Here is a 26,966-nt window from a genome sequence, read left to right on the forward strand (position 1 = left end):
AATCTCTTTGGCAACCTGTACACGCTGTTACAGGTACATTACTATTTATTTGGGGGGAGACTGACAGCAACAAATCAGGAAGTAGATTAGCAGGCAGCCAATGGCGCGACGGCTGGGCGGAGGATTGAATTAGTTCTTTATGGATTAATTATGCAAGCGGCGCAGTCGCTCCCCGTGGTGCTGAAAAAGCCTCGCGACAAGAGTCCTGTCTTTACAATAGTTACTCAGACATAAGCCTGCACTTTCACTGTGCACTGACTTGAAAGACGTGTGGACTGGTCAAGATGCTTAACAAAGGGCTAACCTTGATAACGTTTAAATGAAGAATTGAGCGCGCAGCCCTTAAACAAATTGTACGATTGCGTTGTGTACAACCGAGCTGCGCCTTAAAATCATTACATTTAATTTTTCGTGAGCTTTGTATTTAACACAGCCAGCTAAACAAGTCACTCGAAATAACCCAAAAGTAAACAAAGCTGAATGGCCAATCAAGGGTTTATGGAGCAACAGTTTCTGACGCTTTAAATAAGTTTCCATCACACACGTGTTTCTGATTCAATCATGCAGAATTTCAATCACTCAATAGATTTTAAGCAAAACATCCATTATTCAGTCTTTTTAGCGAAAAATCGTAAAAATGCTGAAGGAATAATTTGTTTTGATGGATTGTGGTTGTTCTTTCCTGGTTATAGCTTTTTTCTTCATTGGTGAGGGAACAGAGCTGTTTTATTTTTTATGATTTCCTTTTACGTCTTAGGGCAGCAGGGCTTCTATGAAATGGGATTTAATTGTAGATATTGAAATCTGCGAGGATACAAGTGTGCTTCAGTTCTGTCTCAGCTGATGGAGCGGTAATTTGTTGATATCGTGTTGTCATCACATCTGCAATCACGGGGGCTAATGGTAAAAGTGTTTCATTATTGGCAGAAGTCTTGCAGCAATGCTATTAGGTAATTAGGTTGGATGTTAGAGCGGAAGTAGTAATCCTCGACCGCAGGATTTCCATTTGATCAGATGGGTAATTTAATCACCGTATTAAATTGGTCATGAAAATACATTATTCTTGCAAAATGGGGAATATGGCTTCATTAATGTTGGTGTGTTTTTACAAGATCTCCCAAAGTATAACAAACTGAAATGACTGATTTTTTAATAAGTTGGGAGTTAATGGGAAATATACAGCATGTTATTTATAAAATAAAAAGTAGAGCTAAATTTAAGAAAAGCTGTTCATTTAAATATAACGTGACCTGTATTGTATAGGCCTAAAGGCAAATCTTCCAGTTTGTTTTTTGTTATTTACTTTCTTAACTCGACAAAGTGTGTCCGACTGTTTTACTCAACGATTTAATGTGATTTTGGAGCAGTGTAATTGAAACCAGTTATTGACAGACACCTACGCCCCACACTGCTTACAAGTTGCTTTTATGGCAAAAGTAAATGTACTAATGGTAAAGGAATCGTCTTTACTTTAGAAGTCGATAGAATCCGCACCCAGAGGCAGTTAAGCAGCTTTAATAGCCATTTAATCAAGTGAAATTGGGAGACAGCACGCCACTACGTCAGACCTAAGCGGCGCATTTCTTTAAGAGGCTTGTGGCATTAGCACCTGCACCTTATATATTGAGAGAGAAAGAGCAATTTACCTGCTAGAGCAGTTTATTGTATAATGTAAGAGGAAAATGTCTTTGGCTAAGTTAAATGCGATTTTATTGCTTTGCTTGCCCCATTTTTAAAACATTGGAACATTAAAAAAATTGCCTAATCGTTTAGACAAAACAATACAACTAACTACAGTTATTGCATGTTGCTGATACCCAAAAAACTTTTCTTTTATTGAACAAGTTACCATTTCTATGTTTCTGCAATAAGAAAGCAGGAAAGAAAGAAAATTTATAGTGATATTGCATATTTTTGCACTAGTAATTGTCGACCGCGGCACATTGTTGTCTTTAATTGAATAATGTATGTTTAAAACATTATTTAGGCCTATTGTCAGTCGCATAAAATACATTTATACATAGTTTTATTGTCAAATTCTTTATTTAAATTTTGATTTGCTCTTTTTTCGTGACCCCAGGTTGTTTTGTAGTAAAATGACAACCAGCATTGAATGTAATAATGGCCTTTCTTCTAACGAGGATTTGGACTTCTGGGGCATTCATGCATCCGGTATGCACACATGTAGAAAATTCCTGAATAAACAGAGGACAACAATCTTATGAATTTGATCACAAACATTATAGAGTCCTTTATAATTTTGTTAATGACATATTTTTGTTGGTGTACAGACAATATTAAGTAAATTAAATGTAGATAATAACATAGCTACTACAGTATTTCTCCTTAACAGAAAACAAAACCATGTATATATGTGGTACATTTAAACGCTTTGTTATTTAAATAACATACAAAGACATCTAAATTAAAGTAATGATTTAGATATGCAATTATTAATTGGAAATAAATTGATCATTACCTGAAAAGAAAGTGAGCACAACAGACACCCAACCGATTATGTAGGACCAGGAAAACCTCCAGTTACCATAGTGTTTACCATAGTTATTTATTGTAACTCCAGTGTAAACAGCCATGGCCAGAAACACAAAAAAGACTTGTGGGGAAAAAGGAATGAAGCATAATTATATTGAAATACAATGTGGAATTATCTATTTCATTGTATGGCATCTTTTAACATTTAACATTACTGTGTCCATGAATTACACACTGCAATTTAAAACTACAACAATTGATTGATCAGTTTACATGTAATTAGTTAAAATCACTATGTAAACATCATGTTGGACATCATATTTCAAATGATCTACAAACGCTATTTGTATATGCAATACTATTAATGTAAGACCACTTAAACATAAATATAAAATGAGAAGACAACTTACATGAGATAAAGAACAGAATGCCTGCAGCAAAGGTTTTATCAAACCTGTCAAAGGAGGAGTAATGGATAAAAGCCATAATACCGATGATCATGCCAATAAAGCAGGCCAACAGAGACAAGATCATGAATGCTCTTGTAGCATCCCAGTATGCTGTAAACACATACACAAAAACAAGTCAGAAGGTCAATGCCCCATGAAAATTGACTGTAGATTGTTTGTAAATGCACAGCTGTTATTTAACTGTTAACATTTTTGTATTAAATTCTAAAGAAAATACAGTAAGGAATAGGCCATGAGGTTCAGTGTTCTTCGTCCTAGCAAATTATGCAATAAAACACAGATTCAGATGTGCCTTTTATGGTTTGTACATATATTAATATCCATAAATAATTTACATTTTCATTTTGCCAGTTGCAAATGAGGAAAAATGAATGTCCAGTTGTCTGGGGTTGTCGTGTTTTGTAGACATTGTAAACCCTGTAGGATTGGAAATCTCACCAATGCTGCCTGTGTGTGTGAAGCATTTTCCAGGCATGCAGTATCTCCAAAGCCCCTGATGCATGTAGTTGTTTGAATGACGGTACTGCATCCAATAATCTGTTGCTGTGGAAACAATCAGGAGTATATTGCCCACTCCTGCACAAAACAGCCCTCCTCCCATGAAGCTGTACATTCTGCACCTATACAGAATAAAAACAAACACACATATTTATGGCCACAAATACAAGCACACAGATAGGGCACGTGCATTAATGCACATGCACACATAAAGGTCAGGGTTGATCTAGCATCTAGAGACTGGTGTAGTAGATACCTCTCAGTAGCCCAGCGCTTCACTCGGAGACATGTAAGTGTCTGTAATTGCATCGTAATGAACACATTACTTCCTCTGAGTGAGCTTGAGAGGCCAGTATCAGACAACTTCTCTCTCTCTCTGGCGCTCTTGCTCTCTGTTTCTCTTTCTTCTTTTCAGGGCTAGGCTAACAGGGCTTTTATGTGAACTGGGTGGACAAAATTGCAGCTATGGCAATCCAGAAGACAATGGTTGTTTTGAAATAGGAAGTTATGCCAAGTTTTTGTGTAACAATTTAGCGTGTCTACTGTGTCATTTTAAATATTTTAATTTTATTTGCTATATGGCACGAATGACTTCACCTTCTCAGATTATCTAGAATATCACATTGAGGGGAAAATGAATACATCTTTGTATGGAATCCTAGACACACAGAGAGAAAAGGGACAGAGGACAGCCTGTCAGAGACACCCATTGATAAGTATTCAGTAGAGGGCGCCACATAGTTTTCACCTCTCTAATTGGTTAAAAAAATGGGTTTCATGCATAGTCATATGAGCATTATTGACTGAAATGTGAGCTATGTCTAGAATACAATGAAGACTAAAAAAAAATGAAAATATATAAAATCATAACCTCATTCAAAACATACATTTTCCAAATTAGTATTAAAATGTATTTATGCAAAATGTAAAAAAAGTCTATGCTATGCTTATTATGTATTAACCCCCCCAACATTGTTATGGCCTGAAAAATCAAACATGTACTAAGTAACTTTATATGCACTACAGTAGTCCTTGTTTAAGAAAACTTCCAAAAAGTAGTTAAAATTTAAAACAGTTTTTCATACTTCTATTCAAAATTGCACAGTTGAGTCCACTTAAATATTCTAAAGTTCATACTTTTTATCTACTTTAAGTATTTTTTGTAGAAAAATGTGTGTGTGAAAAGACACATTTAAGTACAATAAGTAGTACAGTGCACTTTGTTCACCAGGGATAATTGTAATATTAATGATTACTGAAATTGTGTTGAAGTTACACAAATGATGATATTGTACATAACCTAGCGTCCATTTTTGGTTGAAACTTCAACATGATAGGTCGCGATTTTGTAGCCAATTTAACGTTTTGCGTTAAGAACCACAATGTGGACAAACTCTGTCTCTCCCGTAGCCTGTTTACTGTCACCTGTTCCGTATACGGGACACCTACGTTTGCGTCAATATTGTGCATGTAATTTCTAATCGAATCATGACAAACTATATATCATTGGAAAGGTCTAGGACTCTAGAATACAGATTTATTTGGTATTCCATTCCATTCCATTTTCTACCGCTTATCCGAACTACCTCGGGTCACGGGGAGCCTGCGCCTATCTCAGGAGTCATCGGGCATCAAGGCAGGATACACCCTGGATGGAGTGCCAACCCATCGCAGGGCACACACACTCACTCATTCACTCACGCACGCACTCACACCCTACGGACAATTTTTTCGATTTATTTGGTATTATTTAAGATAATTTACGTAGGAAGAGTAATTGATTCTTTTTTATAAAGAGTGTGCTTAGATTTTTTGCTATCCTTTTGCGACCCATAATTTTTAGATGTATTTTTAATCAAAGAAAAACATAAACTGTTCTTATTTATTTTTTACAATAAACCTAACAACATACCTTAAAAAAAGTTTTGTGTGTGTCTTTTTGTTGTTGTAATAATCAGCTACTTTTCTTTTTTCAAACAAGGTCAACCATAAGTCTGTATTCCAAAGAATTCATGAGTTACAGCCATTTTAGTTCAAACATGCGTTTTCATGTGTTGGCTCAAAAAGGGCTCCGACTTAACTTGTATATTGAGTGTGATTCACTGGACAAAAAAAAGTCATGAACACTTAATATTTTGACAGCCAGTAAACATACACACTACACAATACTCGGTTGTTTTAACTATTGGTTGGGTAAAATACAGGCGAAGCCAACCATGGGTTTATATGAGCCTAGAACATGTCCACATTTAACCCCACCATTTGTAGAAACAATCCAGCATTTTTTTAATCTATTTCATTTTACACAGATTTCTGAGCAGATAGGTATCCTAGTTAACATTGCATTATTGAATTTTAGTCGCTGAATTTAACTTTCGTTACATTTCAAAAGCAGATGTTTGTGTTGTCCTTATATTTTTGAGTTTGTTTTTATTTTGAATTAAGAAAAGCCAGAAACACCAAACTATCTAAAAACAAACCTGTCATATTTAAAGGTTAACTATCCCAACAAACGAGCCGATATTCTAGGAGTTAAAAATAGTAACACTTACCTTTATCAACCCCCTTGACGAAGTCTAAATAAAATACACCAGGACCCTATAATGGCTGTACAGGAAGCTTTCCAGCAGCTTTTAGCACTAGCATTAAGCGGGTGAATAGAGAGAACAGGGGGAAAGCCACGCTTAGCACCAAAACAAAAGAAGACCGCAAACAACCAATCAGCTATGGCTAGTTTTGTGAGTTTGGAATCTGCTGAAGAAACAGAACTGATTTACAGAACTTGATGACTAGAGGTTTCTATTGAGTGGGTGCCGCTAACCTCCCTATAGTTGGAAAGAGACAGAGCCGAAATTCTAGCTGTTGGCCAAACAACCAACAATTAGATTTTCAGGACAAACTTAGAATTTTATTGTTTGTGCTTTAAACTTTTATGTTCTGCTACATACATGTGTGTTACTGGGACCTGTCTTGTGAAGTACTAACCACATGCATACGTTGATGTTCAGCTTATATTTAAACTATTAAAATGGCCTTTAGGGGCTCTTAGCAGAACATGTGGGTTGAAAAAATTCTAAATACAATCCAATACTTAGCCTGCTGTCTTGGCATTCATCACTTTGGCAAAAAGCATCTGATGAAAGAATAAATGTTCTCTCATGAGGCAGATATAACATATAAACAGCTAAACTATTCTAGAAATTGTTAGTTCTCAAGGTCTTTCCACATCATTATTCAACCTACTAAAAATCCTCAGATTTACTCTATCTCCAGAGAATGCACACCATTTCAGCCTAACTTACAACCAGCCTATTGAGAATTAGCTTAGGTTTGCTTTCGCTGGCCCTTATGTGTGTTAGAGTTGTTTTCTCCTCCAGAAGGGTTCCTCTCGCATCTCCCGCACATGGTCCCGAAGATGAAAGGCTCACAGTGGATCCATTACCTGCATTAGAGCAAGTTGCTCTGACCAATTGACGACTACAAAATGCAGCAGGAAAGGTTTTTTTTCAAAGATGTGAGTGCCGTACTTACGTCTAACTTCATTTTTATAGACCACCGCCTATTTTGTTCCATTTCAACTGAGGCAGCAGAGGGGCATTTGATATCATCCGGAGCTATCAAAGTGGACAATATGTCTCAGTGCGAGAAGAGCTTTTCTGCTTCCAATGCAGCTGGCTTTTCAGAGGACGAATTTGTTATGACACATGTGTATTAAAGCAAACATTAATGATAACAAATGTCTAGCTACTTTGTGGATGCAGAGGAGAAAGAATATGCCCAACAGGCCTTGGGAGGATTCTCACAGGCTTTGTATGCCAGTTACATGCAGTTGAATGGAAAATAACAAAGATGTTATGGTAATGATGATGGATAGATAGATAGAGAGAGAGAGAGAGAGAGAGAGAGAGAGAGAGAGAGATAGAAAGATATAGAGAGATAGATAGATAGATAGATAGATAGATAGATAGATAGATAGATAGATAGATAGATAGATTGTTTACACACAAATGTAAACAATTTACAATATAGACGGTTTCATCGGATGCACAAAGTTCACTTCTGGTATGTGTTTGTTGATCGGTCTAGATAGGGGTTAATAATATAACAACTTTTATTCATATTAATTCATATATATTAATCCATATATATGTTTTGATAGATAGATAGATAGATAGATAGATAGATAGATAGAAAGATAGATAGATAGATAGATAGATAGATAGATAGATAGATAGATAGATAGATAGATAGATGATAGATAGATAGATAGATAGATAGATAGATAGATAGATAGATAGATAGATAGATAGATAGATAGTTGGAGGGATGGATGGATGGATGGATAGATAGATAGTTGGAGGGATGGATGGATGGATGGATGGATAGATAGATAGATAGATAGTTGGATGGATGGATGGATAGATAGATAGATAGATAGATAGATAGATAGATAGATAGATGATAGATAGATAGATAGATAGATAGATAGATAGATAGATAGATAGATAGATAGATAGATAGATAGATAGATAGATAGATAGATAGATAGATAGATAGATAGATAGTTGGAGGGATGGATGGATGGATAGATAGATAGTTGGAGGGATGGATGGATGGATGGATGGATGGATAGATAGATAGATAGATAGATAGTTGGTTGGATGGATGGATAGATGGATGGATGGATGGATGGATCGATGGATGGATGGATGGATAGTTGGATGGATGGATGGATGGATAGATAGATAGAAAAATATATAGATAGATAGATAGATATATATAGATAGATAGATAGATAGAAAAATATATAGATAGATAGATAGATAGATATATATATATATATATATATATATATATATATATATATATATATATATATATATATATATAGATAGATAGATAGATAGATAGATAGATGGTTGGATGGATGGATAGATAGTTGGATGGATGGATGGATGGATAGATAGAAAAATATATAGATAGATAGATAGATAGATAGATAGATAGATAGATATAGATTTGTTTGTCAACAGAATTCACATTTTCTCTAAAGCAGCATTAGGCAAATATCTCTTTTGGTTTATTGTTATGTCAAAGAAAATCATTTATTTTTTCAGTGTCTCCCTTTCAGTGGCTTGCCCTTTCTTAATGGTCCAACACAAAAACCAGTTTCAGCTCTGACCCCTTAACATAATGCACACTGCCTGAGAAATGTCTTTGAATCCTTTAAGCTGCCAGGCGCATCCCCTTAAATGCCTAAATCAACTCTTTAGAATTTCATTTCGCAGCCCACGGTTGGCTAATTTGTACGGCAAGTGCTTTCAACATTTTCCCAGCATTTAAGCGACTGCCTTAATCAAAAGAGCATGCAGACGATTCTCCCTCCCATGCCCGCTCGACTGTACTGAGTATGGAATAAAACCCTTCCACTTAACCACTTAGATGAATATATCAAGAAACTAATTTGTCGTTTTAATTGCGTGATTTAAAGAGACGCTGCCTCGCTTTGCCTCTTCCATTTTGGTAGCTTTTCAATGTGAGGCGCACATTAGATTGATCCATGAAAGACAGCAAAAATCACAACACTTATGTCTTTTCATTTTGCCGTAATTAGATAATTGAAATTCCTGTCACTGTCTCTGCACTTTCGTAAAACACGAATAGCGTGCAGACACATGGTGTTTTTTTTTTCTCCGTTCTTTTCTTTCTAGTTACTTTTCCCCTCTGTTGTTTAGATTTTCCCCTTTTTTTACCAGAGCCAATCACTCACTCCATCTCCTGAATCCAGAAATAGCACAGTGCATGTCCATTTTGTTGAGATTTACCGGCCTCATTAAGTGATTGCTAGCCGAAATGACAGGGCACCTTTCTCTTGATACACTCCGAGAAACCCGGCTGCCTCGCATTAAGGACACATTACTCGAGCCCATTTTCATCCAGCTGCAAGGATATCCATTAAGGTGGCTCACAACCCTAAATTTTTCCATTTTCTCTCTCACCAAACTTGACTTCACATATTATTCCCTGCTCTGTTTTGTCATTTGCAGCCACAAATTATATCAGAGCGAGGCTATCTCTCTCAATGTTTTCCCTCCTGCCAAAGCAATTTGCCGTGACCGATTCTGAAGTGTCAAAATGGACACATCATTAGACCTAACTATGACTGATGGATGCATCCTCAGAAGTTCTCTTTCTCTAGAGTCCGCCAAGTTTTCAGTTCTGGAGAGAGAGCCGGAGTCTTATAAAATCATCTTCCAAATGGACTCCTCAGGATTTTGTGTACAGTAGGGGTTGCACGAACTAGTCGACATTAAAGTCCCGGTGAAATTAAAAAGGAAAATTCTTATTATTTCATGAAATATTGCAGTGTTTATATTAAATTTCGGTTATAGATGGGGGTCATTTCCTTTTTAAAATTCATGTACCCTCATAATCTTCATTAAAATATGAAAATGCACTTCAGCCCTGAAATGACTATCCATCTCAAATGACGTAAATTAGACGGCTTAGCCGTAGGATCCGTTAACTCCTCACCAACAACTGTCAGTCTGCTGCCAGCTTCATTTCAAAATCAATGCAACAGCTGTTTTTACACATCCAATTAATTTGTAGTGAAAAACGCAAGCCACGCCCACTAATTGTATCCTTTGAAATTCCTCTTCACTCGGAAATGTGTCAGAACACGGAAGTAAAAATGTTCCAAGCCAGGTTATATACAAAATTTAGAGTGTGAAGAGTAACTTATCATGTTCTCAGGTTTTTAGCATTTTAGCATTTTTTTTGTTCGCTGCAAATATGTGTTGAGATATCGGGTCTAGTTGTCATATTTTTTCCATGTATGCCATAGTTCAGTTCACACAGCAAAAGTTGACCAAACTCACTAGCGAAAATCCTGAAATTTAGTGGTCACTTCAGTTATTTTTGAGAACTTTCCTGTAGCTTAGTGGTAAGAGTATGGTGCTAGCAACACCAAGATCATGGGTTCAATCCCAGGGATTGCACATACTCAAATAAAAATTAGTATCATGCGATGTAAATCGCTTTGGATGAAAGCTCTAACAAATGCATAAATGTAAACGTAAAGATCATTATCTAATTTGTCTATTTTTGTATAATTCGTTTAGACTTAGGGTCGGGGTTAGGAGTGGCGTTTGTCTTCATTTCTGCTTTTTTTAAATAATAATAATTATTTAAATAATTAATAAAAAAATCATTAATTATTGCTGTCATGATACCAGATTTTACCTAGATTTACAAAATATTCTACTATAATGATATTATCGTGATAACAATTTTTTCCCCCGGTTATATGAAGATTAAAAAGATTTTACTATAGTGATATAAGTGCAATATCTATATAAAAAATTATAAATAAATAACGCTTTCAGTTCTAAAATGGCCAAAAGATTTATAGTTTTATAGATTGATATTATCCTGACATCTATTGATTTTTGTATTTTCTTTGAATAATAAGTTAAAAAAATTATGTTAGCAGTTCAATTTATATTTAGTCTTGTTGTCTCTCTATTTTTGGCCCATAAATCACACTCAAAATATAAGTGTATGGAGGCAGAGAGAGGGGGAGATTTTCTAACCTTTGGGGCTCTAAAGGCAAAAATTTAAATGGATACTAAATTATGAACAATATTATTAAATGTGTAGTATTAACATGATATTGATAATCATTGATTTAAGGATTTTAATATCATGGTTATTGATAAAACTAGCATACTTTAACACTCACAGTATGAATTAATATAAATTAGCCTCTTCATAAAATATTTGGAAAAGCTAGAAGCTGGAATATACTCTAAAAAGCAATGTTTCATCATTCCGGTGTTATTCAACTGCTACCTCATCTGTGTAAGTCCAAATCAAATAAAGGCCATTTTGCTTCCTAACAACACAACAAACAGATGCTTTCAAACACATGAACAAATTTGAAAGATTCAACGCGGGCGTTTGGCAACACAATCACCTTAAGAGCCGCCTCTGCTCTGAGCACGCTCCCCGTCGCGTTGACATTCTCATTGCATTTTACCCATTAATTCTGCTATTGTTGTTCCTGAGGTCTCATGGGGTCCTGCGAGGGGCTCAATAAGTAGCGCTTAACCAACCTCCTATGTCCATTCAGCTTCAGTTAACCCAGACACAAGCCCAAGCCACGTTCCTGCCCCCGGTCAAAAGCCTTCATCACCCTGTAATAGTTCGAGTCAATCACATATTGCAAATCAGAGGCAGATGCAGATCGACCTCACCCAGACTCATTTTGCATTACAAGGGCGTGAAGCCGGAGAAGCGCCCAACAACCTCGTTGGTGGAGACATGTTGCTAATTGAGTTCTCACTGATCATTTGATCCCTGTAAGTGAGCAAGAAGAAAAAAGATTCTGGTCTCATCTGACAGCAAAAGAGTGGAGAGTAATCCAGAGAGATGCCGTGACTCAAGGCTTCAAGCATCACACTGGAAGGCCTTTCAGCTGGCACCACGCAAAGGCGGATGACCTTTCTTTCAGCTAACGCTCAATGCCACGCAGAGTCATTGCTTTAAAAGCACTCCCTTGCTGAGAGAAGGAAAAATGCATGGCACAGGTTCTCATGAAAATGCATTCGCTAATAAAGCATTCAAACATTTATGGAGAGAATCGGAGCGCGGCGGATGTCAATAGCTTTTTTTGAGCGCATCGATTTTATTTCGCCTGAATGAATTGGCTCTTGATGAGAAATACATAAATCTACACTTCCATGAATTTGGGGATAATGCAAAACAAACAATAAAACAAGGTCCAAATAGCAAAAGGCTACTGTTGTAATGTAAAACCCTATGTGTGTGAAATGCTATTCAGAATAATAAACAAACAATGGCTCTTCGACTGGTTTACTCAGCATTGTTTGTGGCCCTGCTCAGTGTCACATAAAACTCAAAGTAGGCACACTTCAAGTTCATTCAAATTGGTGTGATCTAATATGTCCCTCAGTTCCACTTTTGTTCACGTCAGAAAAGAGAGGTCTTCACGGGTCAGTAGAAACGCCTCAGTGTAAACCTTGGGTTTGTGTGACCTCCTCTTTACGTTGTTTTCTATCTCTGTGTAACCATGTTCTTCTCAACACCTTAGACCTCTCCATTCAGCCCCTGCTGTCAGCGGGACTGAGCCTCACGCTGGGAAGATCACGAGAGGTCAGTGAGAAACTGCCATGGGACACGCCAGCTTGGTTGGCTGCTCACTACCACGTACTGGCAGCATAGTGCCCTGATATGTCTGTGCTATTTGGTTCCTTGACCATCTGGACCTCAGGTAGAGAAATGGATATCACAGTCAAAGATGAAAACAGGCCGTTTAGCAGTTCATGATTAGTCCTCTTATGTCTTCCGCCAAGGCTCAATCATTCTCAATTCACTAAATCCTGTCATAACATTGCTTCACTGTTATGGGTGAATTACTATCGGAGAGATGACAGAACCACAAAACAGTCACATTAAACACTGGGTAATTTTCATCCCAAAGTTGGGCCAATAAAGGGATTGTCTTTGTCTTAAAATTCAAAAGGAATTGTTTCGGCCCCAAATGCTGTGTTATTTCGACCTAACAGTTGGGATTGTCCCCTTTTGACCCAACCAAGGGTTAAAAATAACCCAGCATTTTATCCTGTGAGTGTCGTGGCCTTATAAAATGTATATTTCCCAGAAATTGCTTCTTACGATTTGTCTTTGCACAAGTGATGTTAGGTTTAAGGACAGGGCTTCAATATTGCTTTTTCCTATTAATCATGCCTACAGTTTTTTTTATACAACTTACAATGTGCAAATTCATACAAAGTTACCTGAAAATAGTTACAAATGAAATCATGCTGTTAAATTCCTTAGGAGAAATATGAATAAGAAACAATGAGAATATTTTGACACACACTGAGATTATTATAATTATAATTAAACATCATTCCCTCACTATTGATCATATATCTCATATTCTCTAAAAGTGCTGGGTTATTTAAAAAAAACTAAGGGGAATTGGGTCAAAAAGGGATGAACCCAGAAGATAACTAAAAAAATATTCATATTAAATATTTAATAAATGCAACATATTTAATACATTTACATAAAATATATATATTTGACCCAACAATGGGTTAAAACAACCAGGCACGAGCTAATTTAAAACCCAGCAGGCTGGGTTTGTCCCATTTTAATTCTACGCTGGGTGAAAAACATTTTTCTGAGAAGAAATAATTAAGATTAAGAAAAAGATTACGAAAAGAAATATCAGATCTATTTTGAGACAAAGACAATACCCATTATAATAAATGTGTGTGTGTTCCAGCTTTTCGCCTTTAAATATGCAAATTAATAATAATAAGCCCAAATAATAACTAGATTCACTGATGGATTGCCTAACACTGATGATGCCTAACTTATTCTCCATTTGTAAGCGTAACCTACTGTTAGTGGCTAATTAAGAGCCCATTTTCCACTAATCTACAATCCAAGTCTCTGTCAGCCACAGAACGACTGCTGCTACAGCACAAATGTGCCACTTTACCACGAGTCCAAGCCAACAGACATTAATTAGACTGTTCATAGAGCAATCTCTTATCCCCCCCACAACCCTCTATGAGTCACATGGTCTGCTCTTCCTTATTACTTCCCATTGACTCTCTGTTCAATAGTGGGGAAAAATTCTGTTCAACTTCTTAATGGACTCTGAATGAGGGGTCATTTACAAATGATGACTGCATTATTAAACTGAAGTGCCCACATGGAAGTTTAAATGTAAGTGGAAGTGCATTTTAACCTGTCATTTGGAGATGCTTTTCAGCCCATTGAGGTTAGGGTCATTCAGCCCTTGTCGCTAATAAACTCCCTGGATACCAAGGGTAACCCTGTCATTCTGCTTTATTGCAAAATGAGGAATTAAACAAAGATAAGGAATCGCTGGTCATTATTTTTTAAAGCTCAGTACATTAAATGTCTAACAGGGATAAACAAGGGTAAAGCTTGCTAGCTCTTTTGAAAGCAAGCTTGAAGGAAGCTTGAAGTACAGTTAAAGTAAATTATAAAAAGAGGTCTATACTAAAACATAAATATATATAAATGTTTTATATAACCCAAGGTTCAGCACATTTAGGTTTCATTCTCATAAAGATTTATTACATTTTACTGTGTACTCTGTACTTTAAATTACGATGTGGCGATTAAAGCACTTAAAAATCGACAGGGAGGAGAATTTTGCCAGTGGTAAATGCACGAGGTTGGAAGTTTCTTGCAGCCCTATTGAGCTACTCAGCACGGCTTTAAAGGCAGATAATGAAGAAATGGAAAATGGAGCACAAATTGACCCTTTCACAGCGTGCTCCAAACATTTGTATGGGTACCTGCGGAGGCCATCCCACTTCCCATCAATAAAATAATTTAAGAACACATTATACTCCTTTAAAAGGTCCCATTTGTCTGACCAGGTGATTTTTAAAAGAGCCTTCGGATTAGAGACACCCTGCCTCAGGTACTTTTAAATCAGAACACAATCAATATGACTTAGCAGAAGCTTTGCTTAAATGAATATTATAAAAGAAATGCAGGTGATTTCGCTTGAATTTCTGCCTTTTGAATTGTAAGTCAATAGAAGAAAAGAGTGGGAATATATATTTTTTTCAGAGATATTTTATTTTATTTGGTATACGAAAAACCTTGCTGTTTTTTTGTAATGTTTCACACAGACATCTTCCATTATCATCTTTTAGTCACTCATGGACGGGACATTGCAATAAAACATTTTGAGAGAGACAGAGAGAGAGATAGAGAGAGAGAGAGATTGTTTACACACAAATGTAAACAATTTAATCTATAGACGGTTTCATCGGACGCACAAAGTTCACTTCTGGTCTGTGTTTGTTGATCGGTCTGGATAGGGGTTAATAATATAACAACTTTTATTCATATTAATTCATATATATATATGTTTTATTATATTTTATTTATATGACAATTGTTTTAAATAAGCAATTTGTTGTATTGGTCGTGTTGCATTTAAGTTTAGCCAAGTAACGGTTCTGTTAAACCAAAATAATACTAGAGTACTTTTATCTTGCTATTGCTATTATAATTTACATGTTATTTATTTTGCTTGTTATCAGAAATTATCTACAGGGACTCTTTTCTTTCTGGATGTGTACAGGAAGTTAAATTTGGGCCACAAAAGAATGCGTGCGCAGTTATGTTTGCTTCCAAACCTTTAACCATTTGGGGTGACATAAACAATGCTGGTTCATCGCTGTTACAAATCTTTAACACTACACAAACGTTTGAAAAAAATACAACCAACAGAATATTTATAACTAATTTCAAATGTTAAACTAATATCTTTAAGATTTATTTATAATTATACATGTAAGATCAATATTAAATACATGAAACTGAGACCAGTGGACCAGTGTTTACATCGTGCAAAGTATTATAGGTATATGACCAGAAAGAGTGAATTATTGAATATTCTCACCAGTTTTTACAATATCATCTCAAATTAAATTATACATCTGTCTATATTTCTATGCATGAGACATAATTTACAAGTTGTGGATCTTAAGACAGGCGAACTATACAAGAAACTATAAAAGGCAACCAAATTAAAGATAAATGCACATCAATAGCCTATTTTTCATTCTGCATGTGATTCTGACAGGTGGTCGGGTTTGGAAGAGTGTATTATCGTGTACATACGTGCGCTCGTGTGTACGTCCAGGGCAGGGCTCTGGGCTTGGCTACGCACTAGTGATTTGGCATGTTAGTCAGTGTGTTGGGCCTAATCAGACAGAGGGGCCACGGTAATGGAGAGAATACAAGTGGAATCACAGAAACACACACGGCGGCAGGGTGACGGTAATACAACTAATTCCTCGTCTCTATCAGCTGCCGCGCAGAACAAAATGGGGTCAAGAAAAGGTGCAGGCAGCTTCAAATGAACAGCTGTTCTGCGCTAACCGTGCCGAGCGGTAAGATGCTGGCGTGCCGAAGCACCAGCTACAGGCCCTCCCTCCCGCATCAATGCAAAAGTATGTATGTTTAAATAAGGCCAGGACCTCTGCATATCTCGCCAATTCCATACTTAATCATTTCTGACGCCTGCCCATCACCAGGTATGTGCCTGGAAACACTCAATATAGGCCGACAAATGATATGCAGTCAGACTTGGTAGATTGCTTTTCGTTGCCCATGTTGTTTGTTGGGGAGGGAAGGTTAGATCAGCAATTGCCTATTACGTGGCTCCTCGTAGGCAAATAAGGAACCAGTCTGTGCATAGGACAATCTCGAAATAGGGATGTGATATCGATGTCCTAGCAATCATAAGACAGATAGACTTCAATGGAGTAATGAAACTGGGTTTGCGAGATCCAAAAGAACAACGCGGCCCATGATATGCTATTGTTTTATATCAGTGGTGGCTCACTGCACAAATTCGTAGGCCTATGCTTTGTACTGATACTGCAGTTATGATATGTACAGGGGGCAGAGAAGGATGAAACAATACATTCTTCCGTTCCCATACCATATTTGTCTCCAAACAAAAGACAAAAAGGTATCTCACATCTAATTTCTCTCACTTGTTGGTGAGCACAGAGCCCCCTTACATGTCATTTGTCAATAGCATATAGATTTTCCATAGCGTACAGCAAACTTGACCCTTTCTGTTGGTAAATCAATTAGATGCAGCGAGCCACTCAACGCAGACGCGCTCTCAATGCATATCTCCATGCAAATATGATGCAAGACCGGGATGCATTAAGCCCTCCCCATCGTGCGCAATAATGGATTAAAGTCCGCAGTCGCTCCGCAGTTTGCCAGTCAATGTTCTTTATTTTCAGCATCAACCCAATTTCATCTTCTTCGCCTGCCTTTGGAAGCAGTCGATTTGCCGTCAATTGCCATCTCAGGCAGCGGCATTAATGCGCGCCCACAAAAGGATGACACACCGCATTATCACCTCACTTGCTTTCAAATTAGAGTGGACCGCTGCCTCCGCGCAGCTTGTGACTGGTTAACACTATCAGCTATTTGTTGTGATTGGCCCTAATTCGCGGTGTCTAAAGATTTCATCAGGCATTTGATGAGTGAAATAAACCACTGCCCACAGGGAAATTGCTCTGATTAATAGAATTAGACATCGGAGGGGAATCGATACGAGAGAGGCGCTCACATGGGGATGGACCGAGCTGCCCGTCATTGCGCCTGGACTGCCCAGTACATGACACTTTCGCATTAACAGGGTCCGCGTGTTAAAGTTACACTTCGCCGAAATAAAAGAAAACTCACGTTGTTCGCGTGCCATCCCGGATGCGCCTTTTGGAGACGCGCTATTTAGGATACGTACATGCAGTACGTTTGTCTGTTTTCCTCATCAATAGAAAGGGATGGAGTGTGAGTAAATAAAAAGAAAAGTTGATTATTTTTCGCAAACCACCCCTTTGAGAAACCGAGGATAGCAGTCAAGGCTACAAAAAAAGCGTCAATCTGTTGTGATAGTTTGACCATATGGGTCCTATTGGATGTGGATTACCTCAATGGCCTGCCCCTCTTTTGAGAAAGTACTGCAGAGTACGGAAAGCGATACTCATCTATCTGGGTAGCCTATCTTTTGATTTAAGAAGAGGTCCGTTCCGCCTCCCTATATTTTTAAACACTTAAAGTGCACTCAAAGGGACATCTCTCCCCAGCGCACCTCTGCCCCCGGCCGTACCGCCCCATCACCCCCTTTGTGTCCGATTCCGCTCCTTTACATAAGGGCTTCTGTCGGCCGGTGACTTGCTAGAACCGCTCCGTCCATATGATTCAGTCATTACAAGCGGGCTATCAGGAACATCTAGTGTCCTTGTCGAGAGGGGATAGAAATAAACCCAGGCGCACTCTCTGTGGACGCTCATAATGCCTCTATTCACTCTTTAATTCTCTTCCCATCTGCTTTCCCCAGATGCCTGTTGCCGAGACAGAACAGCTCATAAAAATGTAAATGAATTCTATTAGATGTAAGTGCTTGTTTGTAAATATAAGTCTATTTGGCGTCAGTGGTGTCAATTAGGTAGCGTGGCGCATTCTTCTGCAGATGTTAAACTCAACTCACTATTTATTCAAATACACGCTTTTTTGTTGTCTGGGTTGCAGTCCTTTGGGTGCCGTGACACGATTGATTCTCTGTTTAAATAACAGTTTTCACAGTCCTGCATAATAGCCTAGTAAGAATTCATATTAGGAATAGCTTTGAATTGCCTAATTATGCCATTAAAGTGATTAATCGTTGTAAATATCTGTATGGTTTGAATATCTATCAAAATCTAAAATCAAAGTCAACGTCTATTAAAGTGTCGTATCAAATCATCAATATTCAACGTGGTTTACATGTGATCACAAGCACAACAGATATCAAAAGTGTGCTCTCTTGTGGCAGTAAATGGTAGCACATTTAACGTTTCGTTAATTCTTTGATAACATTAGTTAATAAATAGTGTTATCAAATTTGTATAATAAAGAAAAATGGTCTCTTTCAATTATTTCAGTCTACTATATTCCAGATTTTTATTGTTTTCATCTGTTTCATATTGCTCATTGACAGCAGTGAGATTATATTGAAGGGGAACACTAAAGACTTCAATCAGATTTTTCTCTGATGCTTTCTCGAGGTAAAAATCCCATTCATTTCACGCAGGACTCCAGTGCACTTTCGGAAGAGTTCACTATATAACAACAATCATCTTGGGATAGTTTACACAAGAATATAAATGCTGTCACATTTTACTCTTCCTCGGGTTGTTTCAAAGCTTTGATCTGTTGAATACAATGAAAGATATTTGGAAGAATGTCAGCAATTTTCAGTTCTGGGACATCATCCACTACCATAGTAGAAAACAATATCGTTAATGTAAGGGATAATCCACAGGTAGCCGTGCATTTAAGGGTTTTAATGCACAACGTGGAGGCCGAGAAACAACCGATCGAGCGCATTAAAATATGTAATGCACAGATTTAGCCAAAGTCAAGCTGTTATTGAATTTTACAGTGTATTTTTGGACTAGATAGGTGAAAATGCCAAATATTTTTGTGAGATCATTTCAAACATTGATCAAACTGACTTGAACCTGTACATAAATGGTTTTAAAGGACACCTTCCAGCCAATCAGAATCGACTATTTAAACAGACTATCATTTTTGTAATTTTTATTAGATATTCTGAAGAATTTACGAAAACAAACCGTTCTGGGGCACCTTTGACTACCATTTATTTTTCCCTTTATGGTTGTGTAGTCATGATGTTCCAGAACTGAAAATTGCTAACATTCTTACAAATATCTTATCCAAATTTATACAGGTTTAAAACAACCTAAGAGTGAATGAATAATGACAGAATCTTCATTTTGGGGTGAACTGTCCCTTTAATAAATCTTTCAGGGATTCTTTAAGAAGCATTTAAAAGCAAATCTGTTCCTGACTTAACTGATAGAATATAGCATATCAAGCCCAAAAGTTATTAAATGATGTTTATATTAAAATAAAGTAATAAGAGAACTCTTTCAAAGAACCTTCGCGTAAAAGTAGTAAGAAGTGATTTTGGGCTCACGTTTTTTTTCAGTTTATTTCAGTACATGTTACTGATAACTGATCATATATCTGTTGGATTTTTTGCACTTAGTACAATGTGTTACATTTTCTGTGAAGAATGTTTGGCTGTTAAAATTTCAAGGTGAATTTTTGAAGACGCTGACCTCTAGTGGTCGTAGCAGGACGTTTTTCCAAACCTCATGTCAATCAAAATTTGATTAAACCTTTAAATTCTTAAATGTACAATACAATAAACCTTTTTTTCATACGTTTCATGCATCATTTTTTTCTAGCCTTTAGCTGTGAATAATATCAAAGACAATTAATCATCAGAGCTGCGTTTCCCAAAAGCATCGGAAACCTGTTGACAATGGAAATAAGCTCAATTTAAGGTTACAATGTTTTGGGGAAACACAGCCTCATTAATGCGAATCCATCCTAGACATGCAGGCTCCTGGAAAGACTTCTCACCCCCCAGCTGTCTCTTCTGCATATCCCTTCTTAGAATAAGTCTTTCTAAATCAACCTCTGTCTGTATCTAGACCTCTCACCCACTTCCCTCTAAAATCTAAATGAAGCTGCAATATCTCGTGTCCAGTATCAAAAAGACATTGGCTTTTGAGTAGAGGTTGGTAGAATTCGCCGTGTCCACTCTGCTAATCTGGAATTAATGGGTGAAATCTGCAAAGAACAGAGTTGCATTGTTGGATTCAGCGGCAGGTGCTTTTAATAGGAACGGTTTGGGAAGAAAAGCGACTGAGTTAATCACTGCAGATTTGTCCCTCTCACTTTCATCTTTATGAGATCCGGAGCCATACAGTCTAATGGTCTTTACAGCCAACAGAACACACACACACACACACTGGAGATCTATTGAATGAATCTAATGAGTAAGGTAAAAAAAGACTTTGAGCTTCTTAGCTTTTGGCCTGTGATTATATGAGATTATTAAAGAGCATGACTCTTTTCCTGCTGTTTGTCTATTCAGTTAAAATGATATAGTGTGAAATCTGCAGAAATATCTTCACATTGATTTATAATAGAGCTCCTGTTTGTTCCAGCACAATGATATATCTTTGACTGGTGCGGTCTGGGAATTAAGATGGAGTATTATTTGGAAGGGTTTATTGCCAGCATCCCCGAGGAGAGTCTTTGTATTTGTGAAGGAGCTAGATTTGGCGATGTAACATTGTTGAGAAAACATGACACCACTGTCACCTCTCCACTTCTTCTTCCTCTTGTTTTCTATCCCTTGCGCTCTAAGCAGAGGCACCCTGCTGCCTCAGAGAGATGGACTCAGCATGATATCAGTCGAACAAAAACTTTAAAGCCTTCCTTCTGCACACATACACACACGCCACTTAATAGTCTGACAGGAGTACTGCACACCCTCTGAGTTCTGGGACCTTTTCTGTCTTACCCACTTATCCCTGTGATTGGAGAAAATTATTTTATTACACAGCAAATATCACCCAGACACTGCTGCCATCAGACCGTTGTCATTTGATTTAAATGAATGAATATAAGTTCCTAGTGTCTTATATACCCATATTTGTCCTTTCAAATTTTATAGACATTTCTCATGTAGTCTCTTAATATGAGGCTATTGTATAAAACCTTAATTTGTAATAATTAAATAGTTTGTTGTGTATATTTTGTATTGTTTTTCTTATTGCATTTGTATATTTGTGTGCATTTTGGGCAACGTTTTAGATCAATGATATGATGTCACGTATCAGGACACTCACTGTCATAATGGAGATACTTTTTGTTTACATTTATTTTGTAAATTATAATCAATACATTAATGGTCAAATATACAATCGGACCCAATTCGATAATGTCTTAGTGATGTTGTGCATGGAATAAATATAGCTGATGGCAACGTTCATAGGGCTCAACATTTAAGATCTGATCAACTTATTTTCTATTGCATGCAATGTACCAATATTTCCAGCAGATGGCGCTAACCTACCATATAATATATACCAAACGTGTCATATGCACATGTTTCTAGACATATGCCACAAATGCATAATGTATTTTTTGTCCCTTCTTCTACATAAATGATTGTCATTATTATCAACTTTATAAAACAGTTTTGTTATATAAAATTTATGACCTCTGAGGTCCACACGTAGAGGGTTATTTTATAAACGTATGCAACAGATAGTATTTCATAGTTCATTTTATTTATTTGTTGTCCTCTAATCATTATAAACGACTGTAATTCTTATCATGAATAGTAAGATTCAGTTCTGTATGTAAAATGCACTTTTAAGCTAAAATTATTCTTCAAAAATATTAAACATTCAAGATGATTTTTGCACTGAGTTTACAACCTTCCATGCTGTTCCATTTAACGCCGTTATTCAGATGCACCTGCGGCAATCTATACAGCCAACAGGGGGCAGTCTAGAGTCATATCTAAACACGTTTGTCAAGATTGTTGTCAAACAATCAAAACATTTCTTTCTTTATCACAAAAGTTATCATAAAGAACAAAGCCATAATGCATATCATATATTCACCTTAGAGGAAAACCTTTATATAGACTGTACCAAAAGTCTTGCATCAGTTTCTAAAAGATTTTTCCCAACAGCCCCAGTTTCACTCAAAGCTAAAACATTAAAGCATTGCTTCAGCAGGAACAATCAATCAAACCTTCAAACTTCTCACATTTCCCAGTACACAGATCATGTTGACATTGGATAACATCCGCCTCTTACAGTCATCTAGTTTAATCCCTAAAAAATAACTTTTTAAAAACCCAGAATAATAACCCCAAGAGTCACAATGAATTTAAGTGAAACTTTAGAGGCTTATCTGAACTGAATCCAACAACTTCATTTACAGCAACTCCTGAGAACTGTAAAGTCAATCGTTTCCTTCCTTGCCCCAGTGTTTGCATAGAAAACCTATTACAGTACGTCAGATAAATGTGGTTAGAATGAATTCCTCTGGCCTCTGGAAATGACTCACTCACAGAGGGTGGGATGAATTCTCAAAGCTCATTCTACTTTGAATATTGATCTTTGTTTTATTTCTGTTTTGCCCGTAGAATGTCATTGTTATTAACTGTTGAAGCAAAATATAATCACCTTCTATAATTCCACCTGTACCATCGCATTTCTTTTAGGGGCCAATCTCAACCAAAATCCCTCCTCTTCTATTTTCAAGATTTATGTGGACGTTGCTATAATATACGTACTCTATTATGTCAAATATCAGTGCAAATACTTGTCAGAAGCATTGCCTCATCCATCCTCTTTCTCCGAGGAGAGACGTGGAATCATTTACCATGAAAATGATTAATACAGCATAAGAATCCCAAGAGTGTGACCACGGTACCCATCATCTTGTCTATTAACGTTCATCAAAATTCCAAACACCACCTTGTCATAGCCGAACCTATGTGATGGAATAGTAAGGGGATCTCTGCGGAGTTCAGTGTACACCAGACTGTATTAACAGGGATGTTGTCCATAAAACATTCAGGGAAAGCATGATGTGAAGACTGCTCTGATGGTGGATTTAGATCAGCTTTTTCTTCTTTTAGAAATTGACTGAAGCCACAAAAATGTAGTTGAACATTCTGGATTCTCTTTCATCTTGCAATTTTCACCTGGAGGCCTTGTAATTCAATTGCATGTGAGAGCTGACACAGAAATAAATAAACTGCGTTCCATTTCAAATGCAGAATTCCCACCACCATCACCGTGCAACTCATTTTTGAATCATCCTTGAAAATTATATTATGCAAATATATTCATAACCCAAAAGTCACATTTATATATCATTATATAGGGCAAACGGGAAACCCCTCGAAGAACCAGAAATAAGATAAGCTCATTGAAACATTTATGCAAAGGAATTTCTTTAATTATAGAGAGAAGGAAGGTATGAATAATATGTGCATATGCACATTAAACATTGGCCCAGGCCTTTGTTGACCGGACTTGAATTCTCATCATCACTGTTTTTAAAAAAATTCTGTGCCTTGAGGGAAAACTACTTTTAAATCCTGACAGCCAGATCCCTTACCTCATTAATCACAATGTGTTGGAAAATAATTTTACACATAAACAGCTGTTTGTTTTGTTAGTGGGATTAGCTTTTCGATTGTGCACGAAACATTTAATACGTTTAATTTAGGCAAGGTTTGATGGTATTTGATACACGTACAAAACACGGTGTAACACTAATTTGGCAGCAGATTAATTTAATAATTTCCCTAACAGCGTGTATTGTAAGCACACTCTCAAAGGAAATGCAACGACCTTGTAAAGCCTAGGTAGCATTATAATTGTTATGGAATCTCAGGTGATTCAAAAGAATCAAGTATTTTTTTTGTTTATAAAGAATTGGGTCAAACAGGATCCAAACTGGCGCTTGCACTGGCATGGGAGAGAGCCCATGGTTTCTGTCATCTGTTGATAGAGCAAATTTAAAAAATATTGCTAAACTATTATCAATCCTAATAACACATTATGAATATATGACATTGTCTGTTAAGACAAAAATATATCTTAAGAGATTTTATGTAAATCTGGTACTCACTTCAATCGCAACATATCACCTTAAAGGTCCTGTGTATGAAATTTTGTTGCATCTAGTGGTGAGGTTGCAAATTGCAACCAATGGCTCACTCCACCCCTCCCCCCTTTCGAAGCCCTACGGAGGCTGACACAGAACTTAGATGTCGTCAAGTTTTTGATTCTTTGCCGAAGGAGATTTACAAAACGCGCTCTGTAGCAATTTGTGATGACCTAAACTATCTTAAAAAATAATAATTAAGAACGTTCAAATATTATTTTCAATAAAAGTCTGGCGATTTTCCCTATAAGATATGTATATTTGACTTCCTGGATCGATGCGGAATCTATTGACTGGAGATTACCAAGTCTCACAAGAGTAATTCTAGATCACGGAGCAGTCACAGTTCTGCGATGTGAAATGCTGTCTGCGCAGCCATCGCATGCTGCAAGAAGTGGAACCCGTGTTTACGTCGGGGTTGCGCATGCGTTGAGGGCCGAGGCTCAAACGTCATGGTTCGCTACTGCTGAAACATGTTGACATGGTGAAACATGGTGAAGTCCATGCAAGGGGAGCCGGGGTGTATATAGAAATAGTTCATTCTAAGGTAATAAAAAGATAACACTTCATTGTGTAAGGTCTTTCTACACCCTTAAAGACATAGTTGTGTATATTATTTTCTGTTAATTTTCTGTTAATAGATCCTACAAGAAATTGGACCTTTAACCAATGTCTAAAATAGCTTAAAGTGTACTATACCTTTAAAATGTCTGAATGCTGTCTCTTTAGAGGCAGCTCCAGAAATTGTGAAAAAGAGCATATAAATCTATACCACCAGACCGCTTAGGGTTCTTTCCTGACAGACAAAATAAAGCCGTGGAGCTTATTTGATGGAGCTGTACCACACCTGAGGAGAATCCGCTGACTAATGTGCTTTTCTCTCCCCGGCTAAGGCTGCTGTAGACTGTCCTCAGGTCAGAGGAGACAGAGCTGATTTAAAGGATCACTGAGCAAGCAATGTGACTCTCTGAACCTCCAGTGTCCCATTATTGGCCTTTCAAATGGCCTGTCCTTCAAACACTCCCCATCATGAAGTTTCCATCTCAGATTACTGTCCCACAGTCTACTTGGTCTTTGCACTCTCCCATGGTGCACCGATGTTATGGTGGGTTCTGTCAAAAGTCACAGGCTCATGTGGACAGTTGAAATTCTCTGAGCGTCCTAACAATGCAGTTTGGATGCTGTAGATTAACTTACTCACCCCGAACTCTGGTTATATCGAGCCAAGGCTTTTCCCTAGGGTGACGATTCATCGATACTGCCAGTCTGCAGCGCTAGAAGAAACCAATTTATTTGGACCGATACAAGCCCACCAAGAAGCCTCAGATGAGGAGATAAAACAAAGACAGACATTCGGCAAATCCACATATTAATAAAGAAATTAAAATGTTTAGTTTAATTCTGTTATTCCCCAGAAGGTAACATAAACAATCCTATGTGTTTTTTAGGTAGACAAGAAAATGAAATGCAATAAAGATATAGTATACATAAACATTTCATATATTATAAAAAATGACAGTAATTCTGTATCTCCTTCCCTTCAAAACTTTTGCTAATGCTTCAATGCAAATAAACAAGGGAGCTGTCATTTGTTGCCTATTGATGGGTATGTTCAAGCAAGTCAGGTACGCGTGCAAGCTGGGCAATTATGCTGTGTTTCAAAGAATGACTCACGAGCTAAATATGCGCAGGTTTGTGCATGAACCTTGGTGAGGATACTGTATATTTGGTCTTGGTAGAACATAACATGGGTTTACGAAAGAATAAATTGGAGAAGGAGAGGCATATCTTAGAATATCATGTTGGTGAATGATAGTTTGCGAATGAAATACTTTGTCAAACAACAGGTCCGTTAAGTGTAATGAGTATGTTTTGTGTAGGCCTATAACAGTTTTCATTCACTCCTCCTGCCTCAAAGGGCCATTTGCCTGTAACACAGCTTTGTTTATTCTGATACTGACTTGTTGAAGTTTGTTATCCAGGAAGTAGGCAGTGTATTTGCGTCAGAGACTGTTGATGAATATAATCATCATCTTCATGCCCTGGATTGACGTAATCATTTACACTAAGCCAGATTGTCAAATAATCAATTTTTCGCCACACTTCATTTTCTGCCAAACGGTTGTCGTTTCGACCGGGAGTTTTCATAGAGTTTTCTTTTATGTGACGTGTGGTGTTTTAGTGACATCGGTGATGACAAAAACTTTCACTCCACTAATTTTCAATCAAGAACAGATGCAGTTCTTCCAATAAAATTGGGTGATTTCAAAATATTTATTCATTTGCTGAAGTTGTGGTATACTCTAAACAAACAATTTGTGCATATCTAAT

General features: G+C 37.1%; 1 protein-coding gene across 1 annotated transcript; it reads right to left on the reverse strand.

The window, feature by feature from the left end:
* Positions 1-2,133: 2,133 nt before the first annotated feature.
* On the reverse strand, positions 2,134-3,576 carry lim2.1 (lens intrinsic membrane protein 2.1). The gene is made up of 4 exons (XM_056736266.1): positions 3,402-3,576; positions 2,904-3,053; positions 2,480-2,614; positions 2,134-2,195 (listed from the first exon to the last, which is right to left on the reverse strand). The coding sequence occupies exons 1-4, from the start codon at positions 3,574-3,576 to the stop codon at positions 2,134-2,136; spliced, it is 522 nt and encodes a 173-aa protein (XP_056592244.1).
* Between the last annotated feature and the right edge of the window lie 23,390 nt (positions 3,577-26,966).

Source organism: Triplophysa dalaica, chromosome 22, assembly GCF_015846415.1.
Source record: "Triplophysa dalaica isolate WHDGS20190420 chromosome 22, ASM1584641v1, whole genome shotgun sequence".
In the NCBI taxonomy this organism is placed as follows: domain Eukaryota; kingdom Metazoa; phylum Chordata; class Actinopteri; order Cypriniformes; family Nemacheilidae; genus Triplophysa; species Triplophysa dalaica.

Coding starts and splice junctions, on each gene's coding strand:
- lim2.1 (XM_056736266.1), bottom strand. CDS start 3,576: ATGTACAGCTTCATGGGAGGAGGGCTGTTTTGTGCAGGAGTGGGCAAT. Junction 2,615..2,903: donor CATTCTGTTCTTTATCTCAT/GTAAGTTGTCTT, acceptor TTTCCCCACAAG/TCTTTTTTGTGTTTCTGGCC. Junction 2,196..2,479: donor TGTGCTCACTTTCTTTTCAG/GTAATGATCAAT, acceptor CTGTTTATTCAG/GAATTTTCTACATGTGTGCA.